This window comes from Ornithorhynchus anatinus, chromosome 1 (genome assembly GCF_004115215.2).
Source record: "Ornithorhynchus anatinus isolate Pmale09 chromosome 1, mOrnAna1.pri.v4, whole genome shotgun sequence".
NCBI lineage: Eukaryota > Metazoa > Chordata > Mammalia > Monotremata > Ornithorhynchidae > Ornithorhynchus > Ornithorhynchus anatinus.
This window is the reverse complement of record NC_041728.1, coordinates 56,407,370-56,425,815: the sequence shown is the minus strand read 5'-3', so window position 1 is coordinate 56,425,815 and position 18,446 is coordinate 56,407,370. Positions and strand designations below refer to the sequence as shown.

Here is an 18,446-nt window from a genome sequence, read left to right as displayed (position 1 = left end):
TTTTTAGAAGCTGTTCTTGCAAGCGTCACTATTGTTGAGGACACCTGGAGGACAGGAACAATGTCTCTGAGAAAAGAAACAGGGAGACGGCTCCCCATCTTTTAAAAAACAATGAACCTGGTAATTACAGATCAATTAAGTTAATTTATCTGGGAAGACGATAGAAAAATGATCACATCAGCTGTGAGTAAACTACGTAACCAGCATAGCTCTGTGAATGGCAATGTGAGACCAAATCAATTTCATTGTAATTGTGAGAAGTCGGATAACTTCAGGAGCAATAGATGAGCAGCCTGGACTTCAGATGTACTTTTGATTTTGTCCCACATAATCGTTCATCTACGACAAAGGAAAATATGGTCTTGACCATACCACTCTCAGGTGGCTGCATAACTGTCTCAAAGATCACACCCAAAGGGTAATCAACGGTTCACAGTATATGGGGATTGGCCCTGGTTCGATTCAGTATCTTTGTCGCCCGGGCCATGAAATGAATTGTGCTCATCAAGTTTGAAGCTAATACTCTACTGGGCAGGGCTGCTAACACTTTGGAGAACAAGAGTGCAATCCAAAGTATCCTTGATAGATAGAAAAAAGTGGTCCTTCAGAAGCTGGATGAAATTCAACAGGGGTAATGGCGAGGTATAAACACCACCAATTGGGGATGACGGAAAAAACAAGTATAAATAGAGCCGGAAAATACCCTGGGTGAAGTGGAGGAAGGGGTGGGTGAAAGAGTTGACACAATGAATATGTCGGGAGTTAAAATATTATTGTTCAAAAGGTCGGCATTGTATTAAGACGTATTTACAGGAATGGGACTTGGAAACCCTCCGCATTGGCCGACCCTCTTTGAGCCGATTTTGGCAACTGTTAAAGAGGATGTGGGGAAAAATGGAGCATCTGATATAGGAAGTGCAGGATGATAAGTAGGACCTTGAAGAAAGATTTTTGGATTAAATTAATTCAGCCTGGAGAGGAGAAGGCTAGAGTGTAACCTAACCCTCTTCGGGAGTTTAGTTTTTTGAGGAGGATGTTGACTAAACATTTTCTGTGAAGGAAGCTGACCAAATAAGAAAAATGGCCTAAGTAAGGTGCGTTATTTTTTGTTGTTGGACATAAGGATCAGCTTTTAGACTCTGGATGAATGAAAGCATTGAAGTGAACACAGGAGGGTTTCAGGTTGCCATCCTTGGAAAGTTTAAAGAAAACAGTAGCTAGTCATTTGTCATGGCTGGTGAAGTCATTCTTCTTCCTGAAGACAGTGGAAAGAAGAAATCTCTGCTCATGATCTTTGCCAACTCTATTTTTGTAACAGCTTATGAAAAACATTTAAACCTCTTTTTTATGATTTCACTGAAATATTCATGACATGGGCCAGAATTTATCGTTAATGAAAATGCTTTCTCAGTGGAGGATAAATCAATATTTAGAGTGCTGATTCAGCCTTATTTATATTAGCATTAATATTGATTGAATTTCAGCGCCGCTGGCCACTTTCGGGGCACCCGGGACAGTGATTTGTTTTTTTCTTTACCATAAGCGGTTGCTACTTTTCTTTAAAAAGAGTTGGTCAATTAATGTATCCAAAATGTTTAGACTGTGGTGTGACTCACTTTTGATGAAGCTGGTAAATACTAAGGGAAGGGGAATTTAGAAGATAAAGCCTCTGTGCTATAAAGTTCAGTGTCTGTGTTGATCTCAAATGCCCTTAACCAATTTTCTGAAAGGGCTTTTCTTCTGAATAAGTTAGTATAATTACACTTAAAATTTTCAGAACTTGCTTTGAACTTGGACATGGTCATTTACAAAAGAAATCTAGTGTATTAAAGTGGTCAATTTTCAGATTGATTGTAGCTAATAATAATAATAGTTATTATTGTTGATATTATTGTTATTCTTGTCCCTCAGGAGTATATGATTTAATGGATTTAAGATGATATAATTAAAAAAACCCACCAAAAATGTACCTTAAGCAGAAAATCTATTTTACTATATGGCACTTATAAAAGCTGAATAAAACCCTTTACATTACCAGAACATTAACTTTTTACATTGTTTTAAATGGGTTTTAAAGGCTCTTTTCAAGAAGACAAAGAGGAAATCTCAGTTAAGTTTTTCCAGGTGTCAAGTGGAGTTGATGGAGATATGACATCATCAGATAACTTCGACTGGCCACGGTAATTGCTTAGTTTTTGTTTTGTTTTATTATTTCACATTCATTGTTGCATCTGAAACAGTTTCTTTTAAAAGAGTAGACTCAGCAGTCTGTATGGCAACTATTTTGTGACTCAGTTGTTCATACGCAAGACAGCTAAGATTGAGAAGAATATAAGATTTTGATAACAGTTTTTGGAGGACTCACTGCAGATCTTCAAGTGAGCAGGTTGTAAAGAATGTAAAATTGTAATGTGATCATGGTATGTTGAAATATAAATTCTGTGATGAAAGAGATCATGTCTGATAGAATTACCCCTTTTTTCTTCTCCACCCTCCCCGCTTAACATCATATATTCAGGAGAAGTTATTAGCTTGTTTTCTGTTGAATCAAGTGGAAGTCTGAGGTAAAATACCTCGATGAATATTAATGAATAAGTAGCTAAGCTGTCTCATTTTTAATCTTCGGAGGAGATCAAATATAAAAGATTCAATTCTTTGCCCTTTAGATTTTCAATTAGGTGTTGAAATTTGCAAGTGGAATTGAACAACTGCATTTTCAAAGCTGCCACTTTATAGGTATTAAAGTTTTTGATCTAAACTGTTTGAAATTTTGGATAAACCAAATAAATTGAAATGGAGGAAATCAGTACATTTTCACATCATCAAATTTTTTAAGGATATATAAGTAATTAAATCATTAATGATTATATTAGATACTAAACTGAAAAGCAGTGTGGCCTAGTGGATACAGCATGGACCTAAGAGTCAGAAGGACCTGGGTTCTAGTCCTGGCTCTGCCTTTCGTCTGATGTGTGTCTTTGGACAAGTCACTTAACTTTTCTGTGCCTCTGTTGTCTCCTCTGTAAAATGGGGATTAAGACTATGAACTGCATGTGAGAAGCAGCGTGACACAGTGGAAAGAGCCCAGGCTTGGGAGTCAGAGGTCATGAGTTTGAATCCCAGCTCTGCCACTTGTCAACTGTGTGACTGTGGGCAAGTCACTTCACTTCTCTGTGCCTCAGTTCCCTCATCTGTAAAATGGGGATTAACTGTGAGCCTCACGTGGGACAACCTGATTACCCTGTATCTACCCCCCAGCGCTTAGAACAGTGCTCTGCACATACATAGTAAGTGCTTAACAAATACCAACATTATTATTATTATTATGTGGGATATGGACTGTACCCAACCTTATTACCTTGTTTCTACCCCAGTGCTTACAACAGTGCCTTGCGCATAGTAAGTGCTTAACAAATACCACTGGGGATAAAAACCCCTCAGATGATGATTGGCAGTGGCTTTTTTTTTTTTTAGTGGTATTTGTTAAGTGCTTGCTTTGTGCCAGGCACCGTATTAAGTGCTGGGATATATATAAAAAAAAATAGGTTTGGACGTGGTCCCTGTCCCACAAAGGGCTCACAGTCTTAATCCCCATTTTACAAATGAGGTAACTGAGGCCCAGAGGATTTAAGTGACTTATCCAAGGTCACACAGGGGTGAAGCTGGGATTAGAAGAACGCGGGGCCTCTGACTCATTCATTCATTCAGTCATATTTATTGAGTGCTTACTGTGTGCAGAGCACTGTATTAAGCTCTTGGGAGAGTACCTTGCAACAATGAACTGTCACATTCCCTGTCTTCATGACCTTACAGTCTAGAGGCGGGGAGACAGATATCAATACAAATAAATACAATAAAATTGCAGAAGTGAACATCAGCGCTGTGGGGCTGGGAGAGGGAAAGAGCAAAGGGAGAAAATCAGGGGGATGCAGAAGTGAGTGGGAGATGAGGAACAGTGGACCCGTGCTCTTTTAATAATGATGGCACGTGTTAAGTGTTTACTATGTGCAAAGCACTGTTCTAAGCCCTGGGGGTATACAAGGTGATCAGATTTTCCCACGTGGGGCTCACAGTCTTCATCTCCATTTTACAGATGAGGTAACTGAGGCCCAGAGAAGTTGTGACTTGCCCAAAGTCACACAGCTGACAAGTGGCAGAGCCGGGATTTGAACCCACGACCTCTGACTCCCCAGCCCTTGCTCTTTCCACTGAGCCACGCTGCTTCTCTACAGAAGGCCACACTGCTTCTCCAGTGTGGCTTTGGGTAGCAGTGGTAGCCAGAGAGAGAAGGCTACAGAATCTTAGTTGAAGAGAGCTCGAGGGAAGAAGAGACAGAAGGACCCGTGAGGTGCTCCTTATAGAGGTCTGGCGAGCTGTTGAGTTGGGGAAAGAAAGCTAGCAGACCTTGGTTCAATTGTGAGGAGTTGAATTCAGGCCAACTTGGAGGACTGGGTCTTCCAGGACCCAGGATTGGGTCTCCCCGTCCCCCCAGCATCGCTTGCATACCTCCAAAGAAGCTCCCCGATGGATGTGAATTTGGTCGGGAACACCTGATTCCTGCATAGGAGCTTTTCATAGCCAACCCGCCTTCCCACTTGCTATAATATACTGGATTTCCACACAAAAGCTTGTGTCGTTTCATCGAATGACATTTAAATGCATGCTTACCTTTTAGTAAGCATGCATAAATCTATTAAATGCTTGCATTTACTCTTGTCCGTACTTCACGTTTGACCAACAGGATCGTACTGAAAATAAATCCTCTAGCTGTGCATTCCATTTTGGAGCGAATAGCAGCTGAAGAAGAGGAGGAGGTTGATGGTCACTTTCAGGAAGAGGAAGAAGGAGGGTCTCATTCTCTGAAAGATGTTTGCGATCTGAAAAAACCGGAGCCATCTCCTTTTTCTTCTCGCAGAGTAATGTTTGAAAATGAAGAGGTAAAGTGACGGTAGCTTGAGAAAATAAGTATTTCTTCTTTAAAACAGATTAGCGGGTGTTCCTTTTTGTATTAAGCAGAGTAAGCTTCGCATTCTCAAAACAAGTTTCTTTTTGTCGGGTTTTTTTTTTCAAAATAGTTGTGAGAAGCAATTTTTATAGTTAAAATCTTAGTTTATTGGGAGCACTTGCCTTTGTCAACTGAGCCCTTGAAGTGCAGTGCCAATTATACTGTAATAATCATAATAATAATGTTGGTATTTGTTAAGTGCTTGCTATGTGCAGAGCACTGTTCTAAGCGCTGGGGTAGATACAGAGTCATCAGGTTGTCCCACGTGAGGCTCACAGTTAATTCCCATTTTACAGATGAGGTAACTGAAGCACAGAGAAGTCAAGTGACTTGCCCACAGTCACACAGCTGACACGTGGCAGAGCCGGGAGTCGAACCCATGACCTCTGACTCCGAAGCCCAGGCTCTTTCCACTGAGCCACGCTGCTTCCCCTACTGTAGAAGTAGGAGATGGAGTAGGAGTAATCCGGCTTTTCTGCCTCAAAATTATAATTTTTTTTTTAGATGGTGATGCCAGGAGACATTGTGGAGATGACAGAATTTCAGGATAAAGCGATGAGTAATTCGCATTATGTGCTGGAACTTATGCTCCCAAACGTTCATTTAATATTGCCCAACAAAAGCTTTTATGAGAAGGTTTATAATAGGTAAGTTTAAAACGTTTTTATCAATAAAATCTGCAGTTTCACTTTTTCATGGCTTAATTATCTTAATTTGGTTTTGAAGAAAAATATGTACCTTCACATGCATTTTGACAACAATAATAATAATTATGATTGTGATATTTGAGTGCTTACTATGCGTCAAGCACTCTGTTAAGCACCAGGATAGGTACAAGATAATCAACCAAGTCCCGAGCCTAGAATGGGGCTTACAGTCTAATGGAGAAGGAGAATAAGTATTAAATCCCCTTTTTTACAGGTGAAAAAACTGAGAAGCTGAGAAATTAAGTGATTTGCCCCAGGTCACACATCTGGAAAGTCGGAGAATTGGGGATAGAATCCGGGTCCTCTGACTGCTAGATCTGTGCTCTTCTAGGCTTCACTGTTTCCTACAGTGACAATATAATTGAACATCTTAGAGCAGTGTGCTTTACTGCTTTTGAAAGCATCAGTATATTGCTGCACTGGTGATTTGAATCTTATTCAGTTACCTAAACACAAAGCAGGTGAAACTTCCATTTGCAGACTGAAGGTATTTGGGATCAGGATTTTATTTAAAACAATGTGGCAAGTACAAATCTATTACCATATAGTACTGTTCGTTTTAAAGCAATGAAATATATTTCAGTTGTGAAGCAAAATAACATTTGAGGAGCATATATGACAATTGTCATATCTGTATACTTAGTAGTCGGGGCCAAAAAGTGGGTTTTGCTTCTCGGCTTGTTTTGTGACCTTCAGAAATTCATTTATTCTGTTTGTCTTATCACGCCATTAGGCTTTTAAAATTAGAATGCGTAATACAGGTTTTCCGGTACAAGAACAAGCTAGTTGTAAAAAATTATAGAGAAGGCTGTTCCTCTGTAGAGTACACAATTAGGGTCAATTGAAATGCCTAACATTGAAAAAGAGGTTTATACTGTCTAGTCAGGCATCTAATTAAAGTAGTTTGAGTCATTCAGTATTTTTCCAATTGAAAAAGACCTTCTCTTTGTGCTTAGTCACTTTTGCACACCAAGTCTCAGAGCCTACTTTATTTTTTATGATCTCCCTTTTATTTTCCCAGGCTTCTCTAGACCCTTATGAAATCATAAAGGAATGTTCAGTAATTAAGGCCCACATTCAAGTGGGACTGTAATGAGTTCTTTAAGCTTGTTGAACAACAACTTCTGTCTTTACAGGATCAGCAATGACTTGCTACTTTGGGAACCAACAGCTCCTTCACCAGTAGAAACACTAGAAAATATTTCATATGGAATTGGACTCTCTGTGGCCAGTCAGCTGATTAATACCTTCAATAAAGACAGTTTTAGTCAGTTTAAGTCAACAGTTCACTATGGTAATGTACATCACTGATCCCGGATTTAAAGTTGTTATAGTTTAGTACGTTGAGAATGGGCCGAGTATGGAGACACTCTAAAAATCTATATGAAGTAAACTATAATAGATGAAATTTTTAATGGAATTTAAGAGCTTATTAGGTGTCAGGCGCTGTTCTAAGCACTAGGGTAGATGCAAGTTAATCAGGTAGCACAGAGTTCCTGCCCTACATGGAGTTAACGGATAAGTAGAAATTGTATCATTAAATGTATAATGAAATTTTGCTACATAGGCAGTGCTGTCCAGCAATGGGTAGATAAGCGATGGAAAACAGAATCGAAAAGGCCTACGTGGCCTTGGGAAAACTGCAAGACAGAATGTGGTGGCAATGGAGCGTCAAGACGAATAACCAGCTGTCTCCCAGACTTTTGTGGGGTTCAATCAGTAGTCTTTATTGAACGTCTTCTGTGTGCATAGCACTCTACTTAGCACTTGGGAGAGTCCAGTAGAATTAATAGACATGATCCCTTACCTCTAGGGACTTGGAAGACAGGTGTGAAATAAATGACAGAAGGGAGGAAGCAGTAGAGTCTGTAAGGTATTTATTGGGTGAGAGGAACTTGTATGTTTGTGAGATCTGGACCTGTTAGAGTTTGAGAAGGTTCATCGGTGTCATATACGGACCATAAATTCTCTTCATACGGCAGGGCAAATTGCCTCATCCTGAGGTTATGGAACGCAGCCAGTTTACTAGCGTCGAAGCAGTGCTCTCAGCCACTCAAGTCTGGGCAGCACATGGTAGAACAATCAGTCAATCAGTGGTACTTAGTGTGTACCTACTGTGCACAGAGCACTGTGAGATAGAATTGATAAACTGCCCACATGGAGTCTATAAGAGACAGACATTAGAATAAATTATGTGTATGTACTTCAGTGCTGTGGGAAAAACAGTAGCAGGATACTCAGATCAGCGTCTACATTGGGAAGGGACAGGAAGTAGCCGCAAACTGGATAGTGGAAAAAATGATTCAGAGAGATTCTCGACCAACAAAGCGTGCAAGTGGCTCCAGCAAGTAATAATAATAATGTTGGTGTTTGTTAAGTGCTTACTATGTGCCAAGCACTGTTCTAAACACCGACACTGTTCTGGTACATTCAGGCCAACAGAAATCAGGAGAGGGATTGCTCTCCTAGAGCGAAGTCTTCAAGGAGATCGAAAGGGAGAACCAAATACAAAGAACATCCCTGTCGGGACAAATCCATCAACACAAGGATTTATTCTTACTTCGGAGCAAGTTGAGAGGGTGTGTTGGTCTTTTCAGGCCCTCCCCTGTGGGGATACAGCTTCACCATCAGTAGCTTCACCTTCAAAAGCGGTAGTGTAAGCCAAGGGGTAACAAGATTGTTCGGAGTGTTTCACTTTAGATATTTCATTTATTTGCCTCTGTATTTTCTATTTGCAATGATCTCTTTTCTGCCACTTTTGAAAAGGGACTCTTAAAATGATTTTTGTCATACCTGTGTTGAGAGATTTTTGTTGGCCACAAGTTTTGGATCTGAATTAATCTTAATCTTCTAAAAATCGAAATAATAATTAGGACATTAAGCGTTTACTGTGCGGCAAGCACTGTACTCAGCTGTAGGGTAGATAGAAGATATTCAGGTTTGGGCGCAATCTATGTAGGCGGGAGTAGAAATTTAAAGACACAAGTCAGTGTTGAAGATGCGTAACTATCCCATTAAAGATTGCTAGTTTATTAAATCCTTTAAACTCATATTCACTGGCAGCATTGGGGTTTTTTTCCTACTCTTTTTCTTTAGATGATGAGAGTGGATCAGAGGAGGAGACGATGCAGTATTTTTCCACAGTTGATCCAAACTATCGTTCTCGGAGAAAGAAAAAACAAGATTCCCAGAACAAAAATTCTCAAAGTTTTCTTTCTGTTCTCCTGAACGTTAATCATGGTTTGGCGGCAATATTTACCGATGTAAAGGTAAGCATACAGAGGGACTCTGGGAATTGATTCTTTAATTTTTCTCAAAATACATTTGGCAGTTCAAATAACACTTCTAATTGCTCGGTTTGATAGTACAATACCTTTTTTTTTAATGGTAGTGTTTTCAGAATAAATAGAGGTTTTCTTTGAGCTGCTCTATGGAGGAATAGAGGAATGTAATGTCTCCTCCTCTGCTAAATTCTGAACTTGCGTATTTTTCTGACTTACCCTTTAGCAAGAAAGTGGTGAGATATTGGAAAACAAGCATGGTGAATTTTGGCTGGAGTTCAGCAGTGGTTCATTATTCTGTGTGACAAAATATGAAGGTTTTGAAGATAAACACTACATTTGCCTTCATTCGAACAGTCTCAGCCTCCATCACCAAGGTAGAAAAAATGTACAGTATGTCCCTCTTTGTTTAGTTGAGTTTGCTGTAAATGGGTTTTTTTGGTTAACTGTTCAATAGAGAAAATAGATTTGAAGATTTAATCTAACCTTAAACAGTCTTATCTTCTCTCCATAAAATATTGCAGCCACAAAAAATGCTTAGCATCTTAAAAATCTGCTTTCCTTCAGTACTGATTAAACCTAAACTACATCTTTAGTCTACCTAAAAGGTTCAAAAGACTTCTTTCACTCATTATTGCAGTGTAAATTTTGTTAAAGTTACAAATTGTTGGGTGTGGATTTTCTCTTGTTTTCAGCGAGTATTTTATAGGTATGTAGAACCAGAGTCTTAGTTTATGTTTATAAATAGTACCCCAGTTACTGTCAAATGAAGTTAGCAATAGTGATTGGGTAGTTAGGCATCTTTTTAAAGGAATGCTCAATAAAAGAAAAGAATCTCTTACATTGATTTTTTTTTTCCCTCTTTCAACTTTGTTCTGTCTCAGGAAGAATTTCAAAACTTTTGTTACCCCATTATTAGTCAGCCAGGTATTGGAATGAAAGAACTTTTGTTTGGCTTTATCAATTTAGCAACCAAATAGAGAAAATCTTTTTTTTTTTTTAAAGCTTTGAGAGTAGACCATAAAAATAGCTTCACTTCATTTCGAAAACAGGTGTAGTGGATGGAGTTGTCCTCCCTGAGGAAATACGACTGCCCAATATGCCTCGCCCACATTGGTTGGAGCCCACTATCTATTCTTCTGAAGAAGACGGGCCCAGTAGGACACCTTCTGATGGTGTTGGAGGAGACTATTTAAGCATGCTCTCTGTGGCGGTTAAAATCCAGTCAGATAAATTGGAGAGCAATACAAAGGTTTGTATTTGTGAAATTTTACGTTTATTTATGCTAGCATTTGATTTCATGGTTCTTTAGAAAACTTAGGTAAAGATTTCCCGTCAAGCCTCCGTTTCTCACTGTAATAAAGAGATGTAACACGGTTATCTGAAAACGTTCATTATGTTTGGAAGGGGAGAGGGGTTGGAGTAAGAGCTTGTGCCTGGTGGGCTGATTGGGCGGAATTTGAGTAGGGCATCTGCCAGGTAGAAGGTGAGAGGCAGGAGATGATGGTGACAGGACCGAGGCTCACCCGTGCAGTTCTGGAAGACAGGATGTTTATAGGTGCTTTCACTACTTAAGTTGTGATGGGAGAGAGAGAAAAGGAGAGGCAGCTGGTCTGCAAGAAATGGTTCTGAGTAGTTATGGATATTCTGCAGTCGGTCAATCAGTGATATTTCTTGAGCATTTCCAGTGTGCAGAGTACTGTGTGAAGCGCTTGGGAGGGGAGGGGAGAGGTAGTAGAAACGGTCCCTGCCCCCAGCGTGCTTACGGCAACTCGCACGAGAAGAATTTTGGGAGTGGTAATGGTGATGCTAGCTTTCAGGGTTGCAACAGACTAAAAGGCCAAGAGCTGTCAACTTAAAGCCTTATGAAGTTTTATTTTAAACTTTACCAATTCTGTTGTCCATCCTCTTAAAATATGTTATCGAAATAATTTTTAAATCTTTGTACTGTCTTTCGATAAATACACTTAGTTTACTGAATCATTACTATTGACCTGACTATTGAACCACTCCCTTAAAATAGATATCTATCAATTAATCAGTGATCTTTATTGAGCACTTATTCTGTGCAGAGTACTCAGCGCTTGGGGGAGTACAGTAAAGCAGAATCAGAATTGGTAAATTCTGCTCACAAGGAACCTACAGTCTAGAAGGGGAAAGAGACATTAAAGTGAATTACAAATATGTAAAAAAGTGCTTGGGGCTGAAGATGGGGTGACTGTCAAGTGCTTGGAGGGTATCCAGGCAAGTGCATAGTTGACGTAGAGGAGAGGGCAGATAGGGGAATGAAGGCTTAGTTGGGTTGGAGAAGATGTGATTTTGTTAAGGTTTTGAAAGCAGGGAGAGTGGTGGTCTGTCATATATGAAAGGGGAGGGAATTCCAGGCCAGAAAGAGGACATGGCCAAGGTTGAGGGTGTGGAGTCTGAATTTTTGTATATTATGCTGGGAAGTTATCAGTTAATTGTACTTTTTTTTTATTTCCCTGTGTAGGAATTTCTTGTTGCAGTGGGACTTAGAGGCGCTACTCTTCAGCACAGAGTGCTTCCTTCTGGGCTCAGCTGGCACGAACAGGTGATTCTAGGACCTAAAATCTGTCATTTCAAACTTTTTTTTTTTTTTGCCTTTTAACATTTTAAAGATGGAAGCACACTGTCAAAAATCCTCTTAAGTGCATGACTATATCACTCTGTGTCAGCCTGTTACATGTGTTAGAACTTCTGCAATCAAGCAATGGTATTTATTGAGCACTTCTTGTGTGCAGAGCACTGTACTAAGCACTTGGCAGAGTTCAACACAATAGAGTTGGTTGACACGTTCCCTGCCCACAAGGTGCTTACAATCTAGAGAGGAAGATGGACATGAAAATAATAAATTCCTTCAGTTAAAATTGATGTATCCTCAACATTGTGGAGGCCTAATTTATCGCACTTGTAAGTATTGCGTCTAATATTCATTTCGCTTTTGGAGGAGTGTTTTAAATTCTCCAATTTGTCACCGTCTGTTTTTAGCTAATACAATTCTAACACTTGTCCTTTATTTACAAAGTATTTTTTAATATTTAAGTGCTTACTTTGTACTAAGCACTGGGATAGGTACATGATAATTAGCTTGGAATTAGTTCATGTCCCACACAAAGCTCACAGATTTTCAGAAGAGTTAACTGAGGCCCGGAGATGTGAGGTGACTTGCACAAGATCACCCAGTAGACAAGTGACAGAGCCGGGATTAGAATTCAGGTCCTCTGACTCCCAGGCCTGTGCTCTTTCCGTTAGGCCACCCCGCTTCTCTAGATGTAAAACACTTATGTGTTGGTGCAAAGAAACATCACTATTTAAAATTTTTTTTAAAAAATCTTATTTTTACGATTCTAGATCTTACATTTCTTGAATATTTCTGATGAACCTGTTTTGGGATATAATCCTCCAGCTTCTGTTACAACCTTTCATGTTCACTTATGGAGTTGTGCACTTGATTATCGGTAAGTCAACATGTGGTACAAGTATATGTTTCCTGAATCTAAGATATCAACCTATGACAAAAACTGAATTTGGGAGAATTTGTAAATGGGAATTGCTCTTGCTACGTTTCTTTAATATTTTATTTTCCCTTTGGATTTTAGGCCGCTTTATTTGCCAACCAGATCTCTTCTAAAAGTTGAAACATTCAGCATTTCCAGTAATGTTGCTTTGGATAAATCTTCTTCTACTCTCAGGTACCTGTGTAAAATTTACTTTGTAGGAAATAGAAATGTTCTTGAAGTGCTTATTGCTTTATTAGCTAAACTTACATAGGCAATTTATATGCCTTTTATTAATATTCATTAAACATCCTGTTCTTCAGGTCTCTCGTGATAAATTGCATCCATTCTTCTTAAACCTTTCCCGGTTTATCTGGATTTAATTTAAAGCCATTCTATTGGTAGACTATTGACCATTCCATCAAAAATCATATTATTTGTATTTGGAAGGGATTAACTCTTAAAATATATCCCTTCGCCCTGAAAAGCATAAGTGGTGAACATAATTGGGAGGAAAATAATGTTTCCCAGTTTTGCACTCGTGTGATTATAGTTCATAGATTAACGTATTTATGGTAATCGTTCATGATAGAGGGATTGCAACATGAAGATATTAAAAAAATACAGTTCATTGATTATGCTATCAAGTGCATATATTGTGCTGGGTAGATATAAATGAGGAGTTCAGAACCAGTCTCTGTACCACAGGAGACTCACAATCTAAGTGAGAGGCAGCCTGGCCTAATGGAAATAGCACGGCACACAAACATCTGTCTGCTGTGTGATCCTGGGCAAGTCCCTTAACTGTTCTGGGCCTCGATTCCTCATCTGTAAAATGGGATGTCCACACCTGTTCTCTCTCCTGCGTAGCCTGTGAGTCCCATGTGGAACAGGGACTGTGTAGGATCTGATTATCTTGTATCTATCCCAGTGCATAGTACAGTGCTGGGCACGTAATAATAATAATAATAATTATGGTATTTGTTACGTGTTTACTATGTGCCAAGCACTGTACTAAGTGTTGGGGTAAATACAAGGTAATCAGATTGTCTCACATGGGGCTCACAGTCTCACTCCCCATTTTACAGGTGAGGTAACAGGCGCAGAGAAATTAAGTGACTTGCCCAAAATCACACAGCCGACAAGGTGCGAAATCGGGATTAAAGCATTTAACAAATACCGTTGTCGTCGTTTTTTTAATTAGGTGTAGGTCAGGCAGTAGAAGAGAAGGAATAAATTGTAAAAAGTGGGTGCTATTAAAATCACAGATTCAGAAATTAAGACTGTACCGAGGAAAACAGTTCTTGAAGTGGAGAAGCTTCAGGTCAGCGACTCTGGTTATGAGTAGCTCAGCCTTCCCTGTGTTCTGTCAGCTGGGAAGGTGGGGGTCACTGGTGCTTCTGAAACTCTCGGAGGGGGCGGAGTAAGCCTCTCGTAGTCGTGGATCCCTGGGGCTTTTCTCGGCGAGTCCCGGAGCCGGCGATGTGGGGCAGTGGAACCGTGCTCTGCACACAGTAAGCGCTTAACAAATACCAACATTATTATTATTATTATTATTACCTCGTGTGTGGATGTGAAGAACCGAGAATCCAGTTAGTCTGGGAGCGTCTTTGGGAGTTTCATCGACAGATCTTCCTCCGGTTGCGTCGGATGCAGTGGACTTGGTTTTGTTTTGACTGTTCTAGGAATTCCTATTACCAAATATTTGAAAAATATTGGTTCTACTAGGATTATTACACTTAAAAGGTGTAAAATATTTCCAGATCGAAGAAGAAAGTGTAATAGGGGCATAGTTGCTCCCGTAGGATCCCATCAGAGGATCAGGGCCACATCAGAGGTTTCATTCATTCATTCATTCAATCGTATTTATTGAGCATTTACTGTGTGCAGAGCACTGTACTAAGTGCTTGGAAAGTACAGTTTGGCAACAGATAGAGGCAATCCCTGCCCATCAACGGGCTCACAGTCTAGAAGGGGGAGACAGACAGCAAAACAAAGCAAGTAGACAGGACGTTTTGATGAGGTTGGAGCAGCTTGGTTCTCTCTTTGGGTTTGGAAGGGCTTTGGGGCTCACTTGAAGTGAGCTCCCAAGTGACCACGGAATTTGAATTGAGGGGCAGGTGGGATGCACCAGAATCTGGGAAATTCTCAGCCTGAAGGGACTCTATATTGTTCGGGTAGGCCGTCAAAATCCAGTAAGATCTAGTTTCATCGGGCAGCAGAGCGAAGCCCCGGTGGGTGGGTGTGTATTTTACTTTTGGTGGCTCGACCTCTTACCTGGAATGATAAAGTTTATGATTTTCTAACACTCTTTTAGAATTATCATGGATGAAGCTGCTCTACATTTGTCTGACAAATGTAATACTGTGGCTGTCAACTTGCATAGAGGTAAGAGTTTAGGTGAAAACTCATAAAATGGATGAGTTGTGTTAGCATGTATTTATTATACTGTATATCAGTGAAGCGGTAATGGTCACGTGTGACTCGCGACTTTGGGGTAAAGGTTACTAAACTGAAGGAGGCGACACAGAACTCTGTCCTCCAAATGTCAACAGAATAAGGAAAACTTATTTCCATCAAAAATGGATTCTAAGGACCTATATTGTAGGCTTTCTTGTAGCACATGTTGAAGTACTATCTATCTGAAAGGTGTTTAATAAATATTCCGTAATGGTGATCACTAGCATTTTGACCAAGGCAGCATTTGGTACTTTATTTAGTTTAATTTTTATTTGCAGATTATGTTCGGGTAATTGATATGGGTCTTTTGGAACTGACTATAACAGCAGTGAAATTTGGTTCTGATGGCGAACAAGTAAGTACTTGGAAGAGATAAAATAACTTATGACTGTTAAGAATGAAACCAGTACCTTGCATTTAGAGCTGATGTCTTTTTAATGAATAGCATATTTTGGACAACTGGTAAAAGACTTAACGTTGCCACAAAATAGAAATGAACATTGAATTTTTGTTTTAATCTGGCATGATTAGTCTTCATTACGTTCATTCCGTTTAAACTGTAGCTTCTCGGTGGTAGACGAAAATGTGCTTTTTTTGGTTGTTTTCTAGACAAAGCCTCGCTTTGAACTACACTGTTCAAGTGATGTTATCCACATCAGAACATGCTCTGACTCCTGTGCTGCTTTAATGAATCTAATTCAGTATATTGCAAGTTATGGTGACTTGCAGTCGCCCAGCCCAACAGAAATTAAACCTGGAGCGACACAGCGAAAGACTAAGGTACACAGTGCAAAGGTAACATTTAACATCTAGTGGCATATTTGCAAAAGGAAGAATGCTGCATTAAGACCTACAGCAGCGATCCTGAAAGCAGATAGGGGAAGCAGAAACCTTGAGAAATTATATCTGGTCCATTGCCCTTGTGTTGGGCAACCCCATTCAAGGTTGGATTTGATAGTTAAAGATCTCCAATGACCATTGCACAAATTCCCTGGATGATCAGGCGCAGAAAGGCCTTCCCCTTCTCATTCATCACTTCTCGTCCTGTTCCCAGTGAAGATTTGAAATGGCAGAATACCATTTTATGTCACTAGAGGACATTCAAGTTGACCCGTGGCCTTTTTTCTATTTAATAATCCCGGTTTCTTTAACCTGTTTGCTTATTTTCAAATCCTTTTCTGTTCTTTGAAATTCTTCTCTAAAACCCTCTCAGACATCTTATCCGCAGCTAATTTCAAAGTCCGGAACAGCACAGTAAGGAGCTGATTGGTGTTGAGAATAATGGGGAGTGGTACCTCGTTTCTTATCAATCAATTAATTGTATTTATTGAGTGCTTTCTGTGTGCAGTACACTGTGCTGAGCACTTGGGAGAGTACAACGGACATATTCCCTGCCCACAGTGAGCTTACGGTCTAGAGTGGGAGACAGGCACTAATATAAATAAATAAATTACAGATATGTGCGTAAATGGTCTGTTGCGAATGTGGGGGAAGGGATGAAATAAAGGGAGCAAGTCAGGGTGACTCAGAAGGGAGTGGGGAAAGAGGAAATGAGGGCTTAGTCAGGGAAGGCCTCTTGGAGGAGATGTGCCTTTAGTAAGGCTTTGAAGGTGGGGAGAGTAATTGTCTCTCAGATATGAGGAAGGGAGGGTGTTCCAGGCCAGAGGCAGGATGTGGGCGAGAGGTCAGCGGCAAAATACACGAGATTGAGGTACAACGAGTAGGTTGGCATTAGATGAGTAAAGTGTGCGGTCTGGGTTATAGTAGTAGCTTTAAAGCCTTGGTAAGGAGTTTCTGTTTGATGAGGAGTTGGATGGACAACGAGTGGAGGCTCATGAGGAGTGGGGAAACATGGGCTGAACGTTTTCGTAGAAAAACGATCCGAGCAGCGGCGTGAAGTATGGACTGGAGTGGGGAGAGACGGGGCAGGAGGCAGGGAGGTCAGCAAGGAGGCTGATAGAGTAATCAAGGTGGGATTGGATGCATGCTCGGATTAACATGGTAGCAGTTTGGAGGGAGAGGAAATGGCGGATTTTAGCGATTCGTCAAGGTTGAGCTGACAGGATTTAGTGATAGACTGAAGACGTGAGTTGAGTGAGGGAGAGGAGTCTTATGTACATACGGCTCTTAGTTTTGCATTCCAATACTGTGTACCTCTTAAATTGAGGACATCTAGTTCTTCTGTAATGCAGGGGCTGTATTCTTAGAAAATCCTGCCTTAAGGAAATTCACAATTTTGTGTATCGGTGGCTGATGAGCATATGTGTACAATAATTGCGATATTAGTGATTTTGACATTTATTAGTATGAGCCAAACACTGTGCTAATCACTGGGGTTAAAACAAGGCAATCGGGTTGGATACAGCCCTTGTCCCACAGAGGCTTTCAACCGCTTTTTTTTCTGATAGTGTTTAAATGTATCCAAAACAGACCTGATTTCTGAAGAACATTCCCAAATTCTCAAACAGCATTCTAGGCGCAACTTGAAGTGAAAACTTGCATATGGCAAAAGCAAGTATTTCTCTGATTTGAGCCCATAACTTTGGTATTATCCAGCTTAGTACAGTGCAAGCACTTAGTACAGTGCTCTGCATACAGTAAATGCTCAATAAATACAATTGAAATGAATGAATCCAGTTTGACCCTTAATTTACCTGGGATTTCAGATTCCACCAAAAGAAAAAAATGCTAATTGAATGATGGTAAAAATGGTGGGAAGAGCATAGCTTGTTGAGTTAGGAATCTGGAGATTTATTCCTTACCCTTCCAGTGGTCTTTGATCCAGTGTGCTTCATTTTTTTTTCAAAAGTAGTCATAATTGATCTCCTCATCATGAGATATGCCCGAGTGGAATGGATGAACGCTTCTAGAACCTGAGGACTCTCAAACTAACTTTTTCACCAGCATACTAATTAATGGCAATAACAGTGGTAATACCATTTATTGAGCAGCTCTTGGGTACAGTGCACGCGACACAGTATTTTGGAAAGTACAACAGTCAGAAATGACACATTCCCTTCGCACTGATTTAAACACTAAGAAGGGAGACAGACGTAAAAATGTTCACAAATCGAGTAAGCAGAATAAATAATAGAAAGCACAAATGAATGAATATATAGTCACAAATGTCGAGGATGGGTAGAAATTACACAAGGGTAAGAGAGGATCATTACAGTGTAGCGAGTCATTTACTCTTAGGTCATGGGTTCGAATCCCGGCTCTGCCACTTGTCAGCTGTGTGACTGTGGGCAAGTCACTTAACTTCTCTGTGCCTCAGTTCCCTCATCTGTAAAATGGGGATTAAGACTGTGAGCCTCACGTGGGACATCCTGATTACCCTGTATCTACCCCAGCACTTAGAACAGTGCTCTTCACATAGTAAGCGCTTAACAAGTACCAACGTTATTATTGAGAGCTAGGAAAGGTTCTGAATAGTTTCACTGTACTTGGACAATGGCTTGGCTAATTCGTGAGA

At 40.1% G+C, this 18,446-nt stretch overlaps 1 protein-coding gene across 3 annotated transcripts in view; it reads left to right on the top strand.

The window, feature by feature from the left end:
- Positions 1 to 18,446, top strand: part of ATG2B (autophagy related 2B) — an 80,619-nt gene that overhangs the window by 36,482 nt on the left and 25,691 nt on the right. For 2 of the 3 annotated variants that reach the window (XM_029073318.2, XM_029073311.2), the window contains exons 16-28: positions 2,078 to 2,180; positions 4,742 to 4,937; positions 5,510 to 5,652; positions 6,849 to 7,006; positions 8,809 to 8,981; positions 9,220 to 9,370; positions 10,046 to 10,245; positions 11,485 to 11,565; positions 12,366 to 12,472; positions 12,614 to 12,706; positions 14,829 to 14,899; positions 15,250 to 15,326; positions 15,581 to 15,766. In XM_029073318.2, the coding sequence (XP_028929151.1) occupies positions 2,078 to 2,180; positions 4,742 to 4,937; positions 5,510 to 5,652; positions 6,849 to 7,006; positions 8,809 to 8,981; positions 9,220 to 9,370; positions 10,046 to 10,245; positions 11,485 to 11,565; positions 12,366 to 12,472; positions 12,614 to 12,706; positions 14,829 to 14,899; positions 15,250 to 15,326; positions 15,581 to 15,766 (1,739 nt within the window). The remainder of the gene's footprint in view (positions 1 to 2,077; positions 2,181 to 4,741; positions 4,938 to 5,509; positions 5,653 to 6,848; positions 7,007 to 8,808; positions 8,982 to 9,219; positions 9,371 to 10,045; positions 10,246 to 11,484; positions 11,566 to 12,365; positions 12,473 to 12,613; positions 12,707 to 14,828; positions 14,900 to 15,249; positions 15,327 to 15,580; positions 15,767 to 18,446) is intronic. The other variant, XM_029073327.2, reaches the window with a different exon arrangement.